Here is a 27,302-nt window from a genome sequence, read left to right on the forward strand (position 1 = left end):
CAGCAATGCTATTCCATGCATTAAGCATTTATGTGTTTTTCTCTACCTTATGCGAAAAGCTCAACTTATTCAGCAGTAAAAATATATAATGATGTATCATAATAGTAATCAAAGTCAGTAGCCCTTTGAATATTTGTAAGACTCATATAATACTCTTTTTATTTTGATATTAGTATTGTTAAACTCAGTTTCTTCTTTCTACAATGAAGTTACTTTTTCTCTTTTTAGTACCTGATTACTAGGCCACTGCTATTCCTTCACTATATGTTTTGTTCTGTTACATATTCATTATTTTACATTAATTCTTCTTCAAGTTAATGCATTTCTTGGCACTTTTTTCTGTTACCTCCTCTGCAGGCAGTGCTTTGGTGACGGGTTAAACTGGGCAGGTTGCGCCATCATTGTACTTCTAGGACAACAGCGCCGCTTTGATCTCTTTGACTTCTGCTACCATCTACTGAAGGTGCAACGCCAGGATGGGAAAGATGAAATCATAAAGAATGTGGTGAGTTTATGCTCTAACTGCTTTGCACCTTTTCTCTTACCAAATGCCCTTTACCTCTTTGTACTTCTACAAAAGAAATAGATAAAGATAGATAGATAGATAGATAGATAGATAGATAGATAGATAGATAGACAGAAAATCTCTAGATAATGAGTTCAAATATGTAGGAAAAATCCAGGAGCATCTCCAAAATAGTTTTTTGCCAATATCATTTCAAGAAAATAAAATGTACTTTTGATGTGTGTACGTGTGAAAATTGGAAACAAAAAAAGAACTATTAGATGTTTTTTAAGAAGCAATTCCTGAAACTTTTACAAATCAAAACAGATTAACTCAGTCTCACGAAACAAACCATAAATAAATGTTGATATAAATATATATATTGTTAATACAATGTTAAACCAAAATCTGCACACGAGTCAAGCCACAAGACTTGCTTTTCCCTCAGAAATCATAAATCTGCAGTGATATTACTACCCCAAAGGATTCTGGGTAGGCATATGCAAATTAGTTTAACAAAGAATCATTCAATTTTAAACATGGATTTCTTTTAGTCTGTGTTTGCTGTATACAACAGCTTTGAAACACAACTTAGGAAAAGATGCAAAGCCAGTGAACCACTCATGGACAGCTGTTTCATTGTTAATGCAACTCATCAGCATGAGGTTGGTTACTGGTTTGCTTATTGAGGCTTGGTCTTATGGATTGACTGTTGTGCAGATTTTTGTTTAACATTGTATTAGCTATCCACAGACTTCAGGTGGAAGGGGTTTTCAATCACAATTTTTCCCCCACCATAACCTTTTTGGTTTTTGAGATATATATATGAAACCAGGGGGCTGCACTCACCTGAACATGCATAAATGGAGTGCTGCTGGGGGCCAATTTATACTATACACAAGATCCAGCGCACTTACTTATGCACTAAACAGCAACTTCAATGTTGAAAGATTTTCAAAAAAATTTTTAGGCTAAAATAATGGGGGTTTAGATCATACATTGCATAAGCCTGCCACAACGTCAATGTACCCCATCTTTGGCAGGTCCTACTCTAACAGCCTAATGTCTGCTCTTATTAGATTAAAGGAGCACTATAGGGTCAGGACCACAAACATGTATTCCTGACCCTATAGTGTTAAAACCACTATCTAGCCCCCTTGACCCCCTTTGCCTCCCTAAAGATAGTAAAATCGTACTTGTACTGCTGCCTCTGCCTGTGAACTTTCTCTGACCTCTGACATCATCAGAAGTGGTGGCTTGATCCATTCACAATGCTTCCCCATAGGATTGGCTGAGACTGACAAGGAGGCAGATCAGGGGCAGAGCCAGCACAATTCAAACACAGCCCTGGCCAATCAGCATCTCCTCATAGAGATTAATTGAATTAATGAATCTCTATGAGGAAAGTTCAGTGTCTGCATGCAGAGGGAGGAGATACTGAATGTTTGGATGCATTTTAGGCAGCCATGACCCATGAAGGATCTCTAACAGCCATCTAAGGAGTGAAGTTATCACTAGGCTGTAATGTAAACACTGCATTTTCTTTGAAAAGACAGTGTTTACAGCAAAAAGCCTGAAGGTAATGATTCTACTCACCAGAACACATTCAATAAGCTGTAGTTGTTCTGGTGACTATAGTGTTCCTTTAATCCACTTACTTGGGGGAAAAAATCCATCTGTGGCTCTCTGCAGTACAAGGCTACATAGGGCCCTGGGATGAGGCACATGTGACATATGTGTATATATTTGATGGATATATATATATAGTTTACTAGGAAGTATAAAGTACAAGTGAAAAAGATTTCCCCAAAGTGCAAGAAAGTAGAAACATAATTTGACATATCTTTAAATTAGAAATGTCAAATTATACAAAATATTTAATTTAAAATCAGTCATCAAAAAAATCCATGGTTATTAATTCGAAATGTCAAATAACATGACTTGTGTGCCTTCAATTAAACTACCTACCATGTGTAAAAATGTCCCAGAAAGGTACACTAATAAAACCTAAATTGAATAATAGTTCATGAATATGTTAATTTGTTTTTACAGCCTCTGAAGAAGATGGCAGACCGAATTCGGAAATACCAGATTCTAAACAACGAGATTTTTGCTGTTCTAAACAAATACATGAAATCAGTAGAAAGCGACAGTTCCACAGTAGAACATGTTCGTTGCTTCCAGCCACCCATTCACCAGTCACTGGCCACTACCTGCTGAATAGCATGCAAGGACATAGTGTGAGACGTGGATCAGTGACAAATCCCATGTTGTTGTGGTGCATGTGTGTTCAGTTGTCACCATACAGTTACATGGCCTACGACGACAGAAGCATCAGGACAGTGATGGGGCATAGCCACGTTAAAGGGTGTTGATTCACCTCTAAGCAGTACTCAGGAGATTACTGGGATTAAAATCAACGTGGCAAGTCTCATAAATGTGATGCAATCTGCGCAGTGACGATGGTTTTATATTGGTTTTAAAGTATTTTAAGTATTTTGCTCTACAACGGGCATTAGCCCAGTGCTCTTCAACCTTACCGGGAACAATCTGTGTCATACCCGGAATTAGGTGTATGGCTGACTTCAAAACTTCCATCCCCATACATTTGTTCTATATTCCTATTTATTGTAACTCTGTACTATGTTGTGTTTTTTTTCTGCTCACTGAGAATCTTGCCATTTAACCCAGGGTGGCGATCAATCCAAGGTGATCCTAAGAACATTTATTATAGATGTCATTATTATCCACCCCAAAAGAGAAGCTAAGATAATATATTTTGAGGCAGAAAGGATACTTGAACAGGTTGTGGTGAAGGAGAAGCTATATGACACATACAAACACCTCGACCCTTTAAAAAGAGCAAATATATATTGAACGTCATTGAAAATTATAGCTCTGGTTTTATGTATTCTTACTGGGTGTATACATTCAATGCCCAGCTGCGCACATCAGCAAAAATTATCCAAAATAAATTAAAACAACCACCATCAAATTTTATATATTTCTATTGGAAACCTATAATTGAGATAAGTTATCAAATAGTGGCATTTCATTTTACTGTACATCTCATAACTTCAATTGTGTAATTTATCATTATTTGATATAATATTTATACTATATAATTCAGATCCCTTAATGCACATACACTAATAAGGGTTACTCTGTATTGCAATCTGTAAATTTGACAAGGAGTTGTAGTTTTATTCACCAAACATTCAATTGTGGGAAATTGAACATTCAATCTGGAAAATTAGGGTCAAAATGAACTGTTTTGACTTGAATTATGCATATTGAGTTTTCAGTGTTTATCACGCCAGTTAGAATAAAAAAAATGCATCGACAGCTCATTCTAAAATCTCCTAAATAGTTTTTTGGTTGAAATGTCAAACCATAATTGATTACTAAGTAATGCTACTGTACTAGTGCAAAATGCAGAGAACAGAAAAGGGAACCCAATATTGTATTCAAATTTAAGTTTTGGATTTAATATTAATTAATAAAGGTACACATTATGGAAACCCCACAAGATTAGGAACTTTTTCTTTCTTCAATTTCCCTCAGTTCCATGTATAATCTAAATGTATGTGCTAAAAAGGTGCATAAAGTTTCAAAAGGAATGGCAAAAAAAACCTGCATTTCTCTTGTCCCCAGATATGAAGTGAGACTAGCTTTGGCCAATTTCTGGGTATATTGCTCTTTTTATTTAAGACCCTATGATTTTTGATGGATCTATGTAAATAACTCTGATATTGTCATTTAATAAATTGACATGTTAAAAATTATGCATTGAAAGATTCTTCAAATATGTTCACACAATATCTGCTGTAGATATTCCTGCATATTTATTTGGTAACAAAATAGCATAGATAGAATAATAGCTGCATCTATTATTTTCAACAACGAGATATAAATGTTTCATTCAGTTTCAAAAGTATTAAATATGCAGACCTCAGGAGATGTAACCACAGAAGGTTCTATTATTAATTGGTGTGTTAACCCAGTGAGCTATCTTACAGTTAAAGCAATATATGTGATATGTTAAAACTTTAAAAAGACTTTAAAAAGATTAGCTATTAAAGATGGGGATAGTGGCCTCTATTTACTGGAAAATTATGTGCTGGGTGTTTTAGCTTGGGTAGAGTGGCATAAATATCAGTTTTGTAATATGTCAATCAAGAATTCTGAAACACTGAGAACCAAGGTAAAATAAAATAAATAAAATAACTTATTTGCAAGTTGAAACCACTTATACACATACAATACATTCTGCATGCAAAGAGATTTTTAAGATTGGCCTTTTCTTGCCTGCAGTTCGTGAGTGTTAAAAACTATTTTTGATAAAGGGCAACACAACATTAAACATACAGGTTAGAAAAGGTCTGTCTCTTCTGTGGAAATTACACCATTCAATAAAAAACTAAACATCACCTTATACCTTGTGTTAAACTTTTTAAATGAGATGCGATGCTCTGTTTTCTTTAAATTTACAGGTGATACTCGAAAAATTAGAATATCGTCCAAAAGTTCATTTTTTTCAGTAATGCAACGTAAAAGGGGAAACTAATATATGAGATAGACACATTACATGCAAAGCAAGATAGTTCAAGCCGTGATTTGTCATAAGTGCGATGATTATGGCTTACAGCTCATGAAAACCCCAAATCCACGATCTCAGTAAATTAGAATATTACATGCAATCAATAAAACAAGGAGTGTACATAGAACAATATCGGACCTCTGAAAAGTATAAGCATGCATATGGACTCAGTACTTGGTTTGGGCCCCTTTTGCAGCAATTACTGCCTCAATGCGGCGTGGCAAGGTATTTTTCAAGTATAACCTGTATATTAAAGTTTTAGCAGGAGACATCACAATCCAGTTCAGATAAGTCAAAGCCAGGACAAATATTGGAAATAAAGAGATATCTAGGAACATTGTTTCATTTTTGCATTTTATCATTTCTATGCTGATTGCCAGATTCAAATGACAGGCAGTTTACAAGATTAAGAGTTGTGGATTTTATTTTATTTTTCATACCTCACAAATCCATATATAGCAGCACGTACCCTTCAAGATCTCTCTGTGAGGTCGGTTGGGTTGGAAAAATAATAATGAAGTCTAATGTAGCAACAACCTGTCAGGTTGTTGCTACATTAGACTTCATTATTATTATTCCAACCGTTTACTTTGATCTCACTGCTCTCTCTGTTACCACTTTTTTGCTACTCCCTGTTACCAATATCTGCTATTCATACCTATGAATACACTCTGTCCAGACTGGGTGGACTCACAACCTAACTGATCGACCTCACAGAGAGATCTTGAAGGGTACGTGCTGCTCTAGGGTAATATTAGCCTAAGCTTCCTTGGCATAAGCCCCAATCAAGGAGGCCTTTACTATATACCAAGGATAGATACTTAAGGCTACTATAGATAACAGAGCCAATCTGTTGATACATAGGTGCTCATGTATCCCTTTTATCTTGTAATAGGCCAATAAAGTTTCAATTTTTTATTTATATTTTTTAAGGCACTGTATCCAACAGCATTTAAATATTGCTCTGTTGGAACGTTCTCCTTACCCTGCCTTTTTTCTGTCGATTGGGTTCCAGATCCTAAGATTCATCCAGGCTCAATATATATTATACCAACAACCTTACCAGCCGGCTTTGTAGCTGCCCTTTCACAAGGGCACAACCTTAGCATTGTATGTGTTTTTTTCATTATCTTTAAATAAAGGGTTCATGCCCATATCTGGTGGAGCTGGTACCACCCATTCTGACCCATTCCCCCAGCCATAGGTCTAACTTTGTTGTTGATCTAGGACTAAGGGGAATTTTTTTCTGTTTTCTACATTTGTATGGATATAACTTATCTAGAATTGTGGAAAATATCTAATTGTGCATCCAAGAAAAACATGCTAGTTTCAACTGATAACTCATATCATGAAAACTCGTTGAGGGTATTTTTGTAAAAAAAAAAAAAAAAAAAGGCATTATGGGGCAGCGTGCTTTGTGGAACAGTCACCGTAAGTCTAATGGCAATTTATTTCTATTTGCTCCTTTTTAAATTTGCCTCTTATGCCTTTTTATATATAATCCCATAGCAATGTTTTTAACAGGAAAGCTGGACATCCCAATCAAATAATTGTATCTGTAATTTATTCCAAAACATAAAATAACCATATTTAACTGTTAAAAGAGAACTCCCAAAATGCATCAGTGAATAAGTGAATGAGTGTTTAATGATAAGCACCTGTCACTACAATAATAAATATGTTACGGTCATGTGGATATTTTCCTACCTACACATAACTAGAAAAACATTGCACCAGTAATAAAAAATATTAGAAAAGATATTTTATTTCATGTGGTTCACAAATAACACTGCCTAGTAGTATGATGAATTGATCTGCTGCCAGAGTTAACAAATTAATCAGTGGGGGCAATTCTTTATATTTATTCATTTGAAGCTGACAAATTGTATTATATATAATATGTGACAACACTCCATGTCCAACTCTATCCCCTATAGAAGATGTAGTTGTCCTAGAAAACAGTGGAGACGGCAGTCCTAGTTAGGACACATTGTATTGAATTTGAATAGTGTAGCAGAACGCAGTTTACCATCAAAAGCTAATGAGCGGGCAAAAATCAACAGGAAAGTCCACAGAGAAAATAGATGCCTACGAGTATATGCATGGAAATCTAAGGAAAAAACTTTTTGTTTTCTTTGTGTTTTTGTGCCCCCTGGAGCATGGAGATTTTGTGTTTTAAATATTTATAATAGTGCTTACTTTTTCCACTTGCTCATTTTGGTCCTGTTGAGAGCCTTCACCTCTGTTGAAGTTCACTGAAAAAAATGCAGTATATATATAACTTTTATTATTTTTTTAATGATTACATTATTTATTTTTTCTAGGGATTTTTAAGGAATTCTTAGAATGTGTGGTCTTTTTAAAGGAATTACGTTGACCACTTTAGGTTTTTGCATTGAATAAAAAGCTGCTTCCCCCTTCCCCCTCAGTTCAAACAAGACATGATGAAAGAGTTAATTGAAGCTCCTGCTGGTCAAACAGAATGTGATCTTGTTGAAGTTACACAAAAGAACAAATAATCGTTAAACCCTGTCAGTGAGTATTGGGTGATTCATAGAATGCTACCTATGGCAAAGAATCATTTTACACAGGTAGCGAAAGACAGATCTGCACAACAGAGAGAGAATGCTGGCTCCAATCCTTATGTGATTGCTTACCAATGTTTGTAACAGAATCTCAACCTGAGATTCTAAAAAAATATTAAAAGAACGCTCCAAGTACCATAACCAGCACACTGTGCTATTTTCAACCTAAGGCAGGAGAAGTCAATGGGAAAGGGAAAAAAGACTAGTTGGACACATACGAGTATTAAGTATTGAGTATTAAGGGCCCTGCTCAAACAAGGTTACATTCTAGGGGTCTGCACTAGTGATGTCGCGAACATAAAATTTTCGGTTCACGAACAGCGAACGCGAACTTCCGGAAATGTTCGCGAACCGCCATAGACTTCAATGGGCAGGCGAATTTTAAAACCCACAGGGACTCTTTCTGGTCACAATAGTGATGGAAACGTTGTTTCAAGGGGACTAATACCTGGACTGTGGCATGCCGGAGGGGGGTCCATGGCAAAACTCCCATGGAAAATTACATAGTTGATGCAGTCTGGTTTTAATCCATAAAGGGCATAAATCACCTAACATTCCTAAATTGTTTGGAATAACGTGCTTTAAAACATCAGGTATGATGTTGTATCGATCAGGTAGTGTAAGGGTTACGCCTCGCTTCACAGTGACAGACCAAACTCCCCGTTTAACACACCGCAAACAGTCCATTTGCACAACCGCAAACTCCCCATTTGCACAAGGTTGGATACCAAGCTAGCCATGTCCCGTTCCTTGTCCTCACTGATGTCATTGAAGGTCTCTCTTCCTCCACCCAGGAAGCGGGAGATGGAAAAAGATGCTTGGTCGGTCCTCCTACTTCATATTTGGGGCACTGCGCGTGCAATCTAATGTGCCACCAGATAGGAGTGGTGTGTTAAGTAGTACTATTCCTATCAATTTAATCCCTGTTACGTTGACTATCAGGGGATGTGTATATAAGGCATCGATTTTAGGAAGCGGGAGATGGAAAAAGATGCTTGGTCGGTCCTCCTACTTCAAATTTGGGGCACTGCGCGTGCACTCTAATGTGCCACCAGATAGGAGTGGTGTGTTAAGTAGTACTATTCCTATCAGTTTAATCCCTGTTACTTCCCCTATCAGGGGACGTGTAGATAAGGCATCGATTTTAGGAAGCGGGAGATGGAAAAAGATGCTTGGTTGGTCCTCCTACTTCAAATTTGGGGCACTGCGCGTGCAATCTAATGTGCCACTAGATAGGAGCGGTGTATTAAGTAGTACTATTCTTATCAGTTTAATCCCTGTTACGTCCCCTATCAGGGGACATGTAGATAAGGCATCGATTTTAGGAAGCGGGAGATGGAAAAAGATGCTTGGTTGGTCCTCCTACTTCAAATTTGGGGCACTGCGCGTGCAATCTAATGTGCCACTAGATAGGAGCGGTGTATTAAGTAGTACTATTCTTATCAGTTTAATCCCTGTTACGTCCCCTATCAGGGGACGTGTATATAAGGCATCGATTTTAGGAAGCGGGAGATGGAAAAAGATGCTTGGTCGGTCCTCCTACTTCAAATTTGGGGCACTGCACGTGCAATCTAATGTGCCATCAGATAGGAGTGGTGTGTTAAGTAGTACTATTCCTATCAGTTTAATCCCTGTTACGTACCCTATCAGGGGACGTCTATATAAGGCATTGATTTTAGGAAGCGGGAGATGGAAAAAGATGCTTGGTTGGTCCTCCTACTTCAAATTTGGGGCACTGCGCGTGCAATCTAATGTGCCACCAGATAGGAGTGGTGTGTTAAGTAGTACTATTCCTATCAGTTTAATCCCTGTTACGTCCCCTATCAGGGGACGTGTATATAAGGCATCGATTTTAGGAAGCGGGAGATGGAAAAAGTTGCTTGGTCGGTCCTCCTACTTCAAATTTGGGGCACTGCGCGTGCAATCTAATGTGCCACCAGATAGGAGTGGTGTGTTAAGTAGTACTATTCTTATCAGTTTAATCCCTGTTACGTCCCCTATCAGGGGACGTGTATATAAGGCATCGATTTTAGGAAGCGGGAGATGGAAAAAGTTGCTTGGTCGGTCCTCCTACTTCAAATTTGGGGCACTGCGCGTGCAATCTAATGTGCCACCAGATAGGAATAGTACTACTTAACACACCACTCCTATCTGGTGGCACATTAGATTGCACACGCAGTGCCCCAAATTTGAAGTAGGAGGACCGACCAAGCAACTTTTTCCATCTCCCGCTTCCTAAAATCGATGCCTTATATACACGTCCCCTGATAGGGGACGTAACAGGGATTAAACTGATAAGAATAGTACTACTTAACACACCACTCCTATCTGGTGGCACATTAGATTGCACGCGCAGTGCCCCAAATTTGAAGTAGGAGGACCGACCAAGCAACTTTTTCCATCTCCCGCTTCCTAAAATCGATGCCTTATATACACGTCCCCTGATAGGGGACGTAACAGGGATTAAACTGATAGGAATAGTACTACTTAACACACCACTCCTATCTGGTGGCACATTAGATTGCACGCGCAGTGCCCCAAATTTGAAGTAGGAGGACCGACCAAGCATATTTCTCCATCTCCCGCTTCCTAAAATCGATGCCTTATGTACACGTCCCCTGATAGGGGACGTAACAGGGATTAAACTGATAAGAATAGTACTACTTAACACACCACTCCTATCAGTTTAATCCCTGTTACGTCCCCTATCAGGGGACGTGTATATAAGGCATCGATTTTAGGAAGCGGGAGATGGAAAAAGTTGCTTGGTCGGTCCTCCTACTTCAAATTTGGGGCACTGCGCGTGCAATCTAATGTGCCACCAGATAGGATTGGTGTGTTAAGTAGTACTATTCTTATCAGTTTAATCCCTGTTACGTCCCCTATCAGGGGACGTGTATATAAGGCATCGATTTTAGGAAGCGTGAGATGGAAAAAGATGCTTGGTCGGTCCTCCTACTTCAAATTTGGGGCACTGCGCGTGCAATCTAATGTGCCACCAGATAGGAGTGGTGTGTTAAGTAGTACTATTCTTATCAGTTTAATCCCTGTTACGTCCCCTATCAGGGGACGTGTATATAAGGCATCGATTTTAGGAAGCGGGAGATGGAAAAAGTTGCTTGGTCGGTCCTCCTACTTCAAATTTGGGGCACTGCGCGTGCAATCTAATGTGCCACCAGATAGGAATAGTACTACTTAACACACCACTCCTATCTGGTGGCACATTAGATTGCACACGCAGTGCCCCAAATTTGAAGTAGGAGGACCGACCAAGCAACTTTTTCCATCTCCCGCTTCCTAAAATCGATGCCTTATATACACGTCCCCTGATAGGGGACGTAACAGGGATTAAACTGATAAGAATAGTACTACTTAACACACCACTCCTATCTGGTGGCACATTAGATTGCACGCGCAGTGCCCCAAATTTGAAGTAGGAGGACCGACCAAGCAACTTTTTCCATCTCCCGCTTCCTAAAATCGATGCCTTATATACACGTCCCCTGATAGGGGACGTAACAGGGATTAAACTGATAGGAATAGTACTACTTAACACACCACTCCTATCTGGTGGCACATTAGATTGCACGCGCAGTGCCCCAAATTTGAAGTAGGAGGACCGACCAAGCATATTTCTCCATCTCCCGCTTCCTAAAATCGATGCCTTATATACACGTCCCCTGATAGGGGACGTAACAGGGATTAAACTGATAAGAATAGTACTACTTAACACACCACTCCTATCAGTTTAATCCCTGTTACGTCCCCTATCAGGGGACGTGTATATAAGGCATCGATTTTAGGAAGCGGGAGATGGAAAAAGTTGCTTGGTCGGTCCTCCTACTTCAAATTTGGGGCACTGCGCGTGCAATCTAATGTGCCACCAGATAGGATTGGTGTGTTAAGTAGTACTATTCTTATCAGTTTAATCCCTGTTACGTCCCCTATCAGGGGACGTGTATATAAGGCATCGATTTTAGGAAGCGTGAGATGGAAAAAGATGCTTGGTCGGTCCTCCTACTTCAAATTTGGGGCACTGCGCGTGCAATCTAATGTGCCACCAGATAGGAGTGGTGTGTTAAGTAGTACTATTCCTATCAGTGTAATCCCTGTTACGTCCTCTATCAGGGGACGTGTATATAAGGCATCGATTTTAGGAAGCGGGAGATGGAAAAAGATGCTTGGTCGGTCCTCCTACTTCAAATTTGGGGCACTGCGCATGCAATTTAATGTGCCACCAGATGGGAGTGGTGTGTTAAGTAGTACTAGTCTTATCAGTTTAATCCCTGTTACGTCCCCTATCAGGGGACGTGTATATAAGGCATCGATTTTAGGAAGCGGGAAATGGAAAAAGATGCTTGGTCGGTCCTCCTACTTTAAATTTGGGGCACTGCGCATGCAATCTAATGTGCCACCAGATAGGAGTGGTGTGTTAAGTAGTCCCCGTCATCAGGCCTTTTTTAGTCGAATGTATCGCCCACTGTCAGTCCCTTCGGGATCCATCCCTCATTCATCTTAATAAAGGTGACAATACCTCCTGCTGCACTGAAGGTCCTTTCTGACAGGACACTTGAAGCGGGGCAAGCCAGAAGTTCTATCGCAAATTGGGATAGCTCAGGCCACAGGTCAAGCCTGCACACCCAGTAGTCATGGGGTTCATCGCTCCTCAGTGTCGATATCTGCAGTTAAGGCGAGGTAGTCTGCTACCTGTCGGTCGAGTCGTTCTCTGAGGGTGGACCCCGAAGGGCTGTGGCGATGCGTAGGACTTAAAAAGCTCCGCATGTCCTCCATCAACAACACGTCTGTAAAGCGTCCTGTCCTTGCCGGCGTGGTCGTGGGAGGAGGAGGATTACTTTCACCTCTTCCCCTGTTAGATTCCCGTTGTGCTGTGACATCACCCTTATACACTGTGTAAAGCATACTTTTTAATTGATTTTGGAACTGCTGCATCCTTTCTGACTTGCCGTAATTCGATAACATTTCAGGCACTTTCTGCTTATACCGGGGGTCTAGTAGCGTGGACACCCAGTACAGGTCGTTCTCCTTCAGCCTTTTTACACGAGGGTCCCTCAACAGGCACGACAGCATGAAAGACCCCATTTGCACAAGGTTGGATGCCGAGCTACTCATGTCCTGTTCCTCGTCCTCAGTGATCTCTATGAAGGTATGTTCTTCCCCCCAGCCACGTACTACACCACGGGTACCAGATAGGTGACAACGAGCACCCTGGGATGCCTGTTGTGGTTGGTCTTCCTCCTCCTCCTCAAAGCCACATTCCTCCTCTCACTCCTCTTCCTCACAATCCTCTTCCAGCGTTGCCGCAGGTCCAGCAAGCGATGCACGGCACATGTGTCAACTTGCCCAAATGCAATGCCGCCAACAAATTTCTTCCGTTGTCACAAACCACTTTGCCGATCTCCAGTTGGTGCGGAGTCAGCCACTGATCCACCTGTGCGTTCAGCGCGGACAGGAGTGCTGGTCCGGTGTGACTCTCTGCTTTCAGGCAAGTCAACCCCAAGACGGCGTGACACTGCCGTATCCAGGATGTGGAACAGTACCTGGGGAGCTGGGGGGGTGCCGTTGATGTGGAGCAAGACGCAGCAGCAGAAGAGGACTCAGCCGAGGAGGTTATAGAAGAGGATGGAGTAGGAGGAGTAGAGGAGGTGGCAGCAGGACTGCCTGTAAGTCGTGGCGGTGTCACCAACTCCTCTGCAGAGCCACGCATTCCATGCTTGGCAGCCATCAGCAGGTTTACCCAATGCGCAGTGTAGGTGATATACCTGCCCTGACCATGCTTTGCAGACCAGGTATCAGTGGTCAGATGGACCCTTGCCCCAACACTGTGTGCCAGACATGCCATTACTTCCTTTTGCACAATCGAGTACAGGTTGGGAATTGCCTTTTGTGCAAAGAAATTTCACCCGTGTACTTTCCACTGCGGTGTCCCAATAGCTACAAATTTTTTTAATGCCTCAGACTCCACCAGCTTGTTTGGTAAAAGCTGATGGGCTAAGAGTTCAGTCAAGCCAGCTGTGAGACGCCGGGCAAGGGGGGTACTTTGTGACATTGGCTTCTTACGCTCAAACATGTCCTTGACAGACACCTGACTGTGGGCAGATGAGCAGGAACTGCTCAAGGCGAGAGACGGAGGGGCGGATGGTTGAGAGGGGGCAAGGAGGACAGCAGTGGTTAACGTGGCTGAAGATGCTGGACCAGGAGGAGGATGGCGGCTTTGAGTTTGTGTGCTGCTTGTACTCATGTGTTGATCCCATAGGCGTTTGTTATGTGCGATCATGTGCCTTCGCAAAGCAGTTGTACCTAGGTGGGTGTTGGACTTCCCACGACTCAGTTTCTTTTGGCACAGGTTGCAAATGGCATCGCTGTTGTCAGAGGCAGACACACAAAAAAAATGCCACACTGCTGAGCTCTGCAATGACGGCATTCTGGTGGTGGCAACAGCATACGTTGATTGGCGTGCTGTCTGGCTGACCCCGGGTGCCGATGCATGCTGTCTGACTGTGCCACTAGCTCCTTGCGACGACCTCCCCCTGCTTCCAACTCGTCTCCTCCTCCTCCTCTCTGTCTCCCCATCTGAACTTTCCCCCTGTTCTTCTTCTCTTCTAACGGGCACCCACGTGACATCCACGGATGCATTGTCATCATCAACCGCTTCACTTGTATCTGACAACTCAGCAAAGGAAGCAGCAATGGGTACAACATCATCATCATCACACCGTACGTGTGTAATGCTGCCTGACTGAGACATATCCCTGTTATCTACATCCTCTGGCAATAATGGTTGTGCATCACTCATTTCTTCCAACTGATGTGTAAATAACTCCTCTGACATACCAAGTGAAGTGGCTGTGGTGCTAGTGTTGGTGGTGGCGGCAGGCGGGCAAGTGGTAACTTGAGAGGTGCCCGAAGCTAAGCTGGAGGAGGATGGTGCGTCGAGGTTCCGAGCGGAAGCTGTAGAAGATTGGGTGTCCTGTGTTAGCCAGTCAACGATGTCCTCAGAACTTTTCAAGTTCAGGGTACGTGGCCTCTGTACGTATATACGTGCTATTATATAACAGTCCAAAAAGTTTAGTTTTTTTTAAATGCAAGCTATTGGGACACCAGATATGAGTGAGTGGTGGCACTGGGCAGGCCCTGAAACGCACACTAGTGAAGGAAACTGACTGCTATTATATTACAGTCAAAAAAGTTTAGTTTTTCTTAAATGCAAGCTATTGGGACACCAGATATGAGTGGTGGCACTGGGCAAGTGGGCACAGTATACGCTGTGAGCCTGACACACACGCTGGCAGACAACTAACTGCTATTCAATCTATTACAGTCAAAATTGTATTTTTTTTTTTTTAAATGTACACTACTTTTACACCAGATATGAGTTGCACTGGTGTGACACTTTGCCCTGGCAGGCCCTGAAACGCACACTCGTGATGGAAACCGACTGCTATTATATTACAGAACAAAACGTTTTTTTTTGTTAAATGCAAGCTATTGTGACACCAGATATGAGTGGTGGCACTGGGCAAGTGGGCACAGTATACGCTGTGAGCCTGACACACACGCTGGCAGACAACTAACTGCTATTCAATCTATTACAGTCAAAAAAATTTATTTTTTTAAAAATGTACACTACTGTTACACCAGATATGAGTTGCACTGGTGTGACACTGTGCCCTGGCAGGCCCTGAAACGCACACTTGTGAAGGAAACTGACTGCTATTATATTACAGTCCAAAAAGTTTTGTTGTTTTTAAATGCAAGCTATTGGGACACCAGATATGAGTGAAACGCACACTCGTGAGGGAAACCGACTGCTATTATATTACATATTGGTTTGTGTGTGTTTTGGTGTGTGTGTGTTAGTGTGTGTGTGAGCGTGTGTGTGAGCGTGTGTGTTAGTGTTAGAGTGCGTAAGTGTGTGTAAGTGTGTGTGTAAGAGAGTGTGTGTGTGTGTAATGCTTACATGTATTGAAATGGAAAACAACTGCAGATCTCTTAGGATTTAGATTGATGACTAGGATATTAGAGAATAACACAGGTACTGTATCTTTAATTAAGTGGATGTTTGTTAAACGGAGTAAGCAGCTTCTGGTATGCATGCAGTATAGCAGATAGGAGTTTGCCAGTCCATGAAAAAGGAGCAAAATAAGAAATGAAAGTTGCAGCAGGAATGATTAGTTTTGGAGTTAGAGGTAAGCAGGATTGAGAGCAGGCTGCAGCAGGAATGATTAGTTTTGGGTTTAGAGGTAAGCAGGCTTGAGAGCAGGCAGTCACCTATTACGGATTCAAATATGACTTAGCTTTCAATGGTGGAAGTCAAGGTTTCCCTAAGTTCTCCTCTGGGGAGGGAAGAGGTTAAGCAGGAAGAAGAAGATCCAGTAACAAGCCTCGGTCGAGGTGAGGAGAAGGTGGGTCAATAGTTTTCCAGTCCGGGTTCGGTGCACAAGAGGTTTAGAGGAATCTTGCTAGCCGGTTTGATTTCGCGGTAACGCTTTTCAATAATCCAGCATCTTGAATCGGGCGCGGTCTCATTATGTAGCGTGGGGAGTGGCTAAGCTTCGTCAACCCGGAAGAGACAATGTAATACCGCCAGTTAAGACATGACCGTACGTACCCTCCCTGTAAGGAGCACCCACAGGGTGCTATCAACATGGTTTCGACGGATAGCGTTTGTGGAATGCGGTAATTAACCTGTTTGCATGGATCACAGAGGAGTTTTCCCAGGTGTCCTCATCGATTCCGTAACCTTTCCACCTAATGAGGTACTGCAGGGAGCCACGATGGATCCGTGAATCCAGAATCTTTTGGATCTCGTATTCCTCTTCACCTTGTACCAAAATAGGATCAGGAGTAGTAAGTGCATCTCTATGGAAAGGGTCAGAAAGATGAGGTTTGAGCAAGGAAACATGGAAGACAGGGTGAAGTTTCAAAGTAGGTGGAAGCTTCAATTTCACAACGTTACGGTTGATGATTGACAATATTCGAAAAGGACCAAGAAAGAGGGAACTCAGTTTCTTTGAAGGACGGTTGGTGGACATGTTTTTTTTTTTTTTTTTTTAATTCTTTATTTTTGCGTGCAAGTAAAACATAACAAGTGGGCTCGTCATGCCCCAACAGCTTTGACAAGCATATACATAAGCATTTGTTAACAGTTGGTCAGCATGTGGAGGGTTCTGCACATATTTTTTTTAGTATTCGCACATTTTCTTTACATGTATTTATGTAGATATATATCTCGTTCTGCTAAACAGTTATACTGTCAAAGGAATAATTAGTGTTTAATGTGTCAGATTGTCTGTGCTAGTAAGGCTGCGATGTGCCAATATGTCATGCATTGTAGTAGTAGCCGGACAATATTCAATACTAAGATAAATTATGCTGTGTGTAAGTAGGCTAGTAGGCATTTGATAACATATCGTTTACCTATCTATGTGTTAGGTGTACTAGCTATTACATTACATGTTAAACAGCTTATAAACTTGTTAAACCGACATGGGTATAACCACTGGGACCGCTCCCACCGTGGACTGGAGGCAGCCAAAACTAAGAGAGAACAAACTTATTGCTTGTGTGAATTTGCCATGCTGAGTTCAGAGTGTCCGTTAGCCTGCTGTAAAGCCCTGTTTCAGCCTATTCCGGTCGGGTAGGTGGTATCCGAGTCCGCCGATCGCCTTAGCCTGTATGAGAGCAGGGCTATTGGGTAGATTCTGCCATTGTTCCGTGGGGCTCTGTGTGGCCTGGCTTTCCTCTGGCTCTGCTGGATTTGCAGTACCACTTTCTTTGCGTGTACCGTTAGTGGAGCTCTGTTGCCGTGGGCTGTATGGTGACCGGTCTTCCGTTTTCTTTCAGGTCTATTTGAAGGGTAGCCCAGGCCTCCCGTCTCCTGTCTTGGCAAGTGGGCTCGGTCAGACCCTTTGGTGGTAGTCGCTGGGAGTACCGGGAGTCTTCTGTGCTGTGTAGAGGTATGTCTCTTATGGATCCGGCTTTGCTTTGTCTTCTGCTTGTGCCAGGATGATGTGTGGGGCCCAAGCTGTACCCGCATCCGGTGCGACGGATGGTGCTTTGCTCGCCGCCATGGTGGGGCCTTCCTCTGTGCCGCTGGCTGCTGCTTTGGGGATGCAATCCGCCTGGGAGTATCATGCTGCGTCGGCTGTTGAGGGGCCTTTCGTTGTGGCTCTTGGGGTGAGTTTCTCGTTGGCTTTCTGCCCAGAAGGGCTGTTTGCGTGCGGCCTGGGTGCTCGGTGGGCTGTGGTGCCTGGCATGGCATGGTCCCACTTACCCCTTCCCCTGCTCGCCTCCGTCCGTTTTTCTCTCCCCCAGCCGCCGTTGCTACGCGTTCGTCTAAGTCCTTCCAGAACCGGGCGAAGACCTCGTCGATGTGTAGCAGCATGCGGTCGAGTGCAGCGCATCCATCTGCTGTGGTCTGCCTCGTGTCGCTTGCAGAAACTGTTTCCGCCATTTTGGGGGAGATCACAGTTTAACAGCTTCCCGCTTTCTTCGGTACCCGCTTTCCGTATGGTTCGCGTGGTATGGACCGGGATGACCCCCACCGGTCCGGGGGGGGGGGAGGATTCACAGGGTGCCCACTCGTTGCTGGAGATCCTGGAGAGCGGCCGTCTCTCCCGGACTCAGTCCTCTGTAGGCCGCAAGCCTCGTTGGTTGATCCACTAACGTAGAAGAACGGGAGAGGTACCGTTTGGTGCAGCAGCCTCTCCCGGTTGTCAGCAGTAGAAGCTGCGGTTGGTAAGTGCCGTTTTTTGGGGTGAAACACCCTGTTTTTCGACCCAGACGTGGGAGCTCGTGCTGAACACGTCTGGGCTGCTTAGCTGCTAGGCTCCGCCCCCCGGTGGACATGTTTTTTGAGGAGAGCCAGACAAGATCACCAATTTTATAAGCTGGAGGAGGTTGCCTCTTAGTATCAAAAAACTTCTTTTGATTAGACAATGCGAGTTTAAGATTTTCATGCAATTTAAGAAACAGGGAAGACATGTAAGAGTTTTGATTTGAAACGGTGGGGTTAGAAGAAGGAATGATATGAGTGGGAAACGAAGAGGGATGAAACCCATAATTTGAGAAGAAGGGAGTCATTTTACTACTGGTATGAACTGAGTTGTTGTATGCAAATTCGGCCACAGGCAACCATGTGATCCAATCATCTTGTAGGTGGGAACAATAACATCGTAAATATTTCTCTAAGCATTGGTTAACTCTTTCAGTTTGCCCATTGGTTTGGGGATGATAAGCTGAAGATAGTTTGCGTTGAATATGGAGAGAAGAACACAATGCATTCCAGAATTTGGAGGTGAACTGGGTTCCTCGATCTGATATGATTTCATCAGGAAGTCCATGAAGTTTCACTATATTATCGAGGAATACTTTAGAAAGTTCAGATGATGAGGGTAATTTCTTCAAGGGGATAAAATGGGACATTTTCGTGAAGCGGTCCACTACTACTAAAATGGTGGTATGATGTTGAGAAGGAGGGAGTTCTACCAAGAAGTCCATAGAAATGGATTGCCAAGGCCTTTCCGGAATCGGTAGATTCAATAATTGACCAAATGGTTGATGATGTTCAGACTTGGATCTTTGTCAGGTTGAGCAAGTTTTGACATAGGATTCGATGGTGTTGTCCTGGCGAGGCCACCAATAATATCTCTTGGATAATTCTAGGGTCTTTTTTATTCCAGGATGACCAGCCAAAGGAGAATCATGAAATTTGAGTACTTTATTTCGGAATATGGGAGGAATGTAAATCCTGTTATTGAAATAATAGAGACCATTTTTCTTTGATAGTTTGGTTGACTTGGGAAGTTCAAGAGCATCTTCGCTTAGACCTTTTATGTCATCTAGAAGGGACGTTATGATTCCAATGACTGTATGAGGAGGAGTTCCAGTTACAGGAGGACCTCTCAAGTCAAGATCTTGGTGAATTCTGGAAAGGGCATCCGCCTTTTTGTTTCTGGATCCGGGTCTAAAAACAATTTGACAATTAAACCGAGAGAAGAAAAGATTCCATCTTACTTGCCTAGCAGAGAGAGTCTTGTTGGAGTGAAGATATTCAAGGTTTTTGTGGTCAGTATATACCATTATAGGAGTTTGTGTTCCTTCAAAAAGATGTCGCCAGGTTTCGAAGGCTGCTTTTATACTCAGTAATTATTTTTCTCCAATAGGGTAGTTTTTCTCAGCAGGAGACATGGATCGTGAGAAGAAGGCAACTGGATGAAGAGGTTCTTGAGGTGTTTTGTGTTGAGAGAGGACAGCTCCGATGGCTGTCTCTGAAGCATCGGTTTCCAGGACATAGAGAAATGTGGGGTTTGGAAGTTGAAGAATAGGAGCAGTTGTAAATCTTCTTTTTAATTAATCGAAGGCTGTTTGAGCCTTTTCATTCCAAGTGAAAGGATGATTTTTGCTGTTAAGTAGATTAAGTGAATGAGCTACGTCGGAGTCATTTTTAATAAATTTTCTATAGAAGTTGGCAAACCCCAGAAAACTTTGTAATTCTTTTACGTTAGAAGGAATGGGCCAGTTGAGGATACAGTTGATTTTGGAACTATCCATGCTTATCGAAAGAGGTGAAATAACGTATCCTAAAAAGGTAATTTCATTAACGTTGAAAATACATTTTTCTGGTTTAGCGTATAATTTGTGCGTTCTGAGCCTGGATAACACCCATCTCACGTGTATCTTGTTTTCTCCGGGATTGTTAGAGTATATAAGAATGTCATCTAAATAAATGATAACACAAACATCTAGAAGATCCCTGAAGATGTCATTTATAAAGTGCCGAAAGGCATCACAAGATACTCATAAAGGCCATATCGGGTCCGGAAAGCAGTTTTCCATTCATCGTTAGCCTTGATTCTAATAAGGTTATATGCCCCACGGAGGTCAAGCTTGGTGTAGATGGTAGCTGTTTTTAACCGTTCAATCAATTCATTTATCAGGGGAAGAGGCAGAGGCGGCTCTCTAATTAGGCGGTTTAGGCGGCCGCCTAAGGCCTCGCGCTGGCTGGGGCCTCGCGGCCGCCTAAACCGCCTGTTGGCAGAGTGTGTCAGGTCCTCGGTCAGTGACCGAGGACCTGACACCAGGAGGGGGCCCGGCGGCTTGCCCGTTATGCCGCCGGGTGCGAGGCCCCTCCTTGCTGCCAGGCCGGCCACCGCAGACACTGGTCTGCAGCTCCGCAGTGTGCAGAGCTGCAGACCATGTGACTCGCGAGAATTGGCCAATCAGAGCGTTGCCGCGGGTTACCACGGCAACGCTCTGAATCTCGCGAGATTACACGGTCTGCAGCTCTGTGGAGCTGTAGACCGGGAGCAGGGGCCACCGGACCACCAGGGAGCCCACTGGACCACCAGGGAAAGGTAGGCTCTCCCTCCCCATCACCCCCCACCAAACTCAGGCTCACCCCCGACCACCATCACCACCCACCACCACCCTTAGCCTCACCCCCACCACCTTTAGCTTCACCCCCCACCACCATCACCCCCCACCACCCTCAGCCTCACCCCCACCACCCTCAGCCTCACCCCCCACCACCATCAACCCCACCACCCTCAGCCTCACCCCCCACCCTCACCATCACCCCCCACCACCCTCAGCTTCACCCCCCATCACCCCCACCACCCTCAGCTTCAACCCCCACCACCATCACCCCCACCACCCTCAGCCTCACCCCCACCACCATCACCCCCCACCACCCTCAGCCTCACCCCCACCACCATCACCCCCACCACCCTCAGCTTCACCCCCCACCACATCAACCCCACCACCCTCAGCCTCACCCCCCACCCTCACCATCACCCCCCACTACCCTCAGCCTCACCCCCCACCCTCACCATCACCCCCCACCACCCTCAGCCTCACCCCCCACCACCATCACCCCCCACCACCCTCAGTTTCACCACCCACCACCATCACCCCCACCACCCTCAGCCTCACCCCCACCACCCTCAGCCTCACCCCCCCACCACCATCACCCCGCACCACCCTCCGCTTCACCCACCACCACCATCACCCCCACCACCCTCAGCCTCACCCCACCACCATCACCCCACCCTCAGCCTCACCCCACCACCATCTCCCCACCCTCGGCCTCACCCCCCACCACCCTCAGCCTCACCCCCACCACCTTCAGCTTCACCCCCCCACCACCGTCACTATCACCCCCCACCAACCTCAGCCTCATTCCCCACCACCATCACCCACCATCACCACCCTCAGCCTCACCCCCCACCACCCTCAGCTTAACCCTCAGCTTAACACCCCACCACCATCACCCCCACCACCCTCAGCCTCACCCCACCACCCTCAGCCTCACCACCCACCACCATCACCCCCACCACCCTCACCACCATCACCCCCACCCCCCTCACCATCACCCCACCACCCTCAGCTACACCCACCACCACCATCAGCTTCACCCCCCCACCACCGTCACCATCACCCCCCACCAACCTCAGCCTCATTCCCCACCACCATCACCCACCATCACCACCCTCAGCCTCACCCCCCACCACCCTCACCCCCCACCACCATCACCCCCACCACCCTCAGCCTCACCCCACCACCATCTCCCCACCCTCAGCCTCACCCCCCACCACCCTCAGCCTCACCACCCACCACCATCACCCCCACCACCCTCACCATCACCCCTCCCCACCATCACCCCCACCACCCTCAGCCTCACCCCCACCACCCTCAGCTACACCCACCACCACCATCAGCTTCACCCCCCCACCACCGCCACCATCACCCCCCACCAACCTCAGCCTCATTCCCCACCACCATCACCCACCATCACCACCCTCAGCCTCACGCCCCACCACCCTCAGCTTAACCCCCACCACCATCACCCCCCACCACCATCACCCTTCCCCACCATCACCCCCACCACCCTCAGCCTCACCCCCACCACCCTCAGCTACACCCACCACCACCACCACCATCACCATCACCCCCCACCACCATCACCCCTGCCCACCCTCAGCTTCACCCCTGCCCACCCTCAGCTTCACCCCTGCCCACCCTCAGCTTCACCCCTGCCCACCCTCAGCCTCACCCCCACCACCCTCAGCCTCACCCCCACCACCCTCAGCCTCACCCCCACCACCCTCAGCCTCACCCCCCACCACCCTCAGCCTCACCCCCCACCACCCTCAGCCTCACCATCCCCCATAACCCCCCACCACCCTCAGCCTCACCCCACCCTCAGCTTCACCACCCCTCAGCATCACCCCCGTCACCCCCCTCAGCATCACCCCCCACCCCCCTCAGCATCACCCCCCACCACCCTCAGCATCACCACCCTCAGCATAACCCTCCGTCACCACCCTCAGCTTCCCCCCACTCACCATCACCCCCTCCTTCTCACATCACCCCCTTCTCACTCTCACATTACCCCCTCTCACTCTCACATTAGCCCCCCCACTCTCACATTACCCCCTCACTCTCACATTACCCCCCACTCTCACATTACCCCCCCACTCTCACATTACCCCCCCACTCTCTCATTACCCCCTCTCACTCTCACATTACCCCCTCTCACTCTCACATTACCCCCCTCTCACTCTCACATTACCCCCTCTCACTCTCACATTACCCCCCTCTCACTCTCACATTACCCCCCTCTCACTCTCACATTACCCCCCTCTCACTCTCACATTACCTCACTCTCACTCTCACATTACCTCACTCTCACATTACCCCCCTCTCACTCTCACATTACCTCACTCTCACATTACCTCACTCTCACATTACCCACCTCTCACTCTCACATTACCCCCCTCTCACTCTCACATTACCCCCCTCTCACTCTCACATTACCCCCTCTCACTCTCACATTACCCCCTCTCACTCTCACATTAACCCCCCTCACTCTCACATTACCCCCTCTCACTGTCACATTAACCCCCTCACTCTCACATTAACCCCCTCACTCTCACATTAACCCCCTCACTCTCACATTACCCCCTCTCACTCTCACATTACTATCACCCCCTGCTCCCTCTCACATTACCATCAACCCCCCGCTCCCTTTCACCATCACCGTCCACTCCCTCTCACCATCACACCCCCCGCTCCCTCTCACCATCAGCTACCCCATACACATAGGGTCTCAGACAAAAACACAAACATGCTCACAGAGACATACATTCGCACACACAAGGATACTCTCTGTCAGACACACTCTCAGGCACATACACAGGTAGACAGTGCGTCAATGTGTATATGTGACACTTTTTTGTTAGTGGGGCCTCATGTTTGCGTTTCGCCTAAGGCCTCATAAAGTCTAGAGCCGCCTCTGGGAAGAGGGTAACGATTTTTAACTGTTATTTTGTTTAAAGCTCTGTAATCTATGATGGGACGTATAGTCTGGTCTTTATTTCTTACAAAAAACATACTGGAAGCAGCAGGTGAGCTGGAAGGTCTAATGAACCCTGATTCAGAGAGAGGATAGATGTGCCCAAAAGGGATAGGGGCACCAGGTATGAGGTCTATTGGACAATCATAGGGAGGATGAGGTGGAAGTGTCTCAGCTTTTTTTTTACTGAATACATCTGAAAACTCAGAATAACAGGAAGGTATAATTGGTTCTTCAATAACCTGAAAGATTGGAATATGAGCAGAGCTAAAGGTGAGAGAGAAGGGAGACCATGTAATTTGTGGGTTGTGGTTCCTTAACCAGTTGATTCCCAGTATAACCGGATAAAGAGGTGATGAGATAACATCAAATATAAGAAATTCGGTATGAGTATTGTTAGTGGTTACTCTTAAAGGAATGGTTTCGTTTAGTATAGGGCCCGAGGATATGAAGGAGCCATCAATCACTCTGACAGAAACAGAAGTGCTTTTGCGAACACAAAGGATGAATCGATGAACACCCCGTTTGCACCAGAATCAATAATGGCTTCAGTCATAATTCTTTCTTTGTCCCACTGTAATATGAGAGAAATAGAGGAGAATTGAGTGGTTGACTTTGAGGGAAGTGCACTTAGTATAGAAGTGATATAAGCATGCTTACCGCCTTTTGGACGTTTCAATAAGGGGCATTCTGGGATCACATGATCTTGTGAGGCACAATACATGCAGAGGTTTAATAGTCGTCTTCTGGTTTTCTCTTCTAGAGTGAGAGGACTTCTTATTACCCCAATTTCCATAGGTTCTGTTTGTAAAGATGGTTTTTCAGGCGTTTTTGAAGGACTGAATGTTTTTTTTCCATAATGAACTCGAGAGAGCTTTTTCGGCCTTTCTTTCTCTAAGCCTTCTGTCAATGCTGATTGACAGTTGAATCAGAGCATTTAATGTAGTAGGGAGTTCAGTTCTAGAAAGTTAATCTTTTACTGCTTCGGATAACCCAATTCGGAACTGGTTGCGTAGGGTTATGTCATTCCATTGAGTTTCTATTGCCCATCTTTTAAATTCAGCAATGTAGTCTTCGACGGGTCTATATTTTTGATGTAAGGTTCTAATGGTTAAATCAGCTGTAGATTGTTTGTTGGGATCTTCATAAAGAAGAGACATGGCTTCAAAAAAATCATCCAATGAGTCTAAGATGGGGTCATCGTTCTCCAAAAAGGAATGGGCCCAGGCCATAGGTTCACCTCTTAGAAAGGAGATAACTGAGCAAACCTTAGATCTTTCAGTGGGATAAGATCTGGGTTTTAAAGCAATCAATAATTTGCAGGAATTAAGAAACTCCCTGTATTTGGATCGATCTCCAGAAAACTTTTCGGGATTACAGACAGCAGGGTCGCTAGCCGAGTGCATAACAGTATGAGGAGTATGTGTTTTTAAGTCTCTTACATAAGTAAGAATCCATTCATTTGCAACCTGTAGGTCTTGCATGCCTTGGGCAAGTGTATCGACTCTTTGATTCAACACATTAGATTTAGAATTGAAATCTGCTGGATCCATTACAAAGGCTGGATTATTCTGTAATGCTTACATGTATTTAAATGGAAAACAACTGCAGATCTCTTAGGATTTAGATTGATGACTAGGATATTAGAGAATAACACAGGTACTGTATCTTTAATTAAGTGAATGTTTGTTAAACGGAGTAAGCAACTTCTGGTATGCATGCAGTATAGCAGATAGGAGTTTGCCAGTCCATGAAAAAGGAGCAAAATAAGAAATGAAAGTTGCAGCAGGAATGATTAGTTTTGGAGTTAGAGGTAAGCAGGCTTGAGAGCAGGCTGCAGCAGGAATGATTAGTTTTGGGTTTAGAGGTAAGCAGGCTTGAGAGCAGGCAGTCACCCATTACGGATTCAAATATGACTTAGCTTTCAATGGTGGAAGTCCAGGTTTCCCTAAGTTCTCCTCCGGGGAGGGAAGAGGTTAAGCAGGAAGAAGAAGATCCAGTAACAAGCCGCGGTCGAGGTGAGGAGAAGGTGGGTCAATAGTTTTCCAGTCTGGGTTCGGTGCACAAAAGGTTTAGAGGAATCTTGCTAGCCGGTTTGATTTCGCGGTAACGCTTTTCAATAATCCAGCGTCTTGAATATGGCGCGGTCTCATTATGTAGCGTGGGGAGACCGCGTCGGAGAAGGGGGTGTGGCTAAGCTCCGTCAACCCGGAAGAGACAATGTAATACCGCCAGTTAAGACATGACAGTGTGTTAGTGTTAGTGTGTGTGTGTCTGTTACTGATTATGTTTGTGTGCGTCTGTTAGTGAGTGTGTGTCTGTCAGTGAGTGTGTATGTATGTCTGTCACTGAGTGTGTGTCTGTCAGTAAATGTGTGCATCTTTTCATGAGAGTGTGTGTGTGTCTTAAGCACTTACCTTTCTCCAGCGCCGGACTCCCTTGGTGCTGGGGATCTCTCCGACCCGATCCGCCTCTCAGCTCCGAATGCGCATGCGTGGCAAGAGCCACGTGCGCATTCAAACCGCCCATAGGAAAGCATTACTCAATGCTTTCCTATGGACGTTCAGCGTCTTCTCACTGTGATTTTCACAGTGAGAATTGCAGAAAATCATCTAGCGGCTGTCATTGAGACAGCCACTAGAGGCTGGATTAACCCTCAGTGAAACATAGCAGTTTCTTTGAAACTGCTATGTTTTCAGCTGCAGGGTTAAAACTAGAGAGACCTGGCACCCAGACCACTTCATTGAGCTGATGTGATCTGGGTGTCTGTAGTGGTCCTTTAACCCCTTAAGGACCAAACTTCTGGAATAAAATGGAATCATGACATGTCACACATGTCATGTGTCCTTAAGGGGTTAAGTGTATGTGTTTATGCATGCACTGGCGTACATACCGTGGTTGCACGGGTCGTAGCCCTGCGACCAGGTGCCCACCACCATGTGTTGGGGCCCCAGCTCGCGCAGAGTAAGTGCACGCGCGGGGGGCCCACGGATCAGTATTCGCACAGGGGTCCCATGGGTTGTGTGTACGCCACTGAGCCTAGCTATCAATTTCTCTATCAAATCAGCAGCAGCTACACTGTCCCTACTCTCACTAAGAATGCAGCTTCACAATGAATGTAAAATGGATGCTGTCCAGGAGGTGGGAGGGTCTGGGAGGGAGGGTCTGCTGCTGATTGGCTGGAATGTGTCTGCTGACTGTGAGGTACAGGCAGGGTCAAAGTTTACTCAATGATGA

General features: G+C 44.9%; 1 protein-coding gene across 1 annotated transcript in view; it reads left to right on the forward strand.

The window, feature by feature from the left end:
* Nucleotides 1-4,288, forward strand: part of CYFIP2 (cytoplasmic FMR1 interacting protein 2) — a 77,881-nt gene extending 73,593 nt beyond the window's left edge. Inside the window, exons 31-32 of the mRNA XM_063447757.1 lie at nucleotides 358-505; nucleotides 2,558-4,288. Coding sequence (XP_063303827.1) covers nucleotides 358-505; nucleotides 2,558-2,725 — 316 coding nt within the window. The 3' untranslated portion in view covers nucleotides 2,726-4,288. The remainder of the gene's footprint in view (nucleotides 1-357; nucleotides 506-2,557) is intronic.
* Nucleotides 4,289-27,302: the final 23,014 nt, after the last annotated feature.

This window comes from Pelobates fuscus, chromosome 3, assembly GCF_036172605.1.
Source record: "Pelobates fuscus isolate aPelFus1 chromosome 3, aPelFus1.pri, whole genome shotgun sequence".
Taxonomy (NCBI): Eukaryota; Metazoa; Chordata; class Amphibia; order Anura; family Pelobatidae; genus Pelobates; species Pelobates fuscus.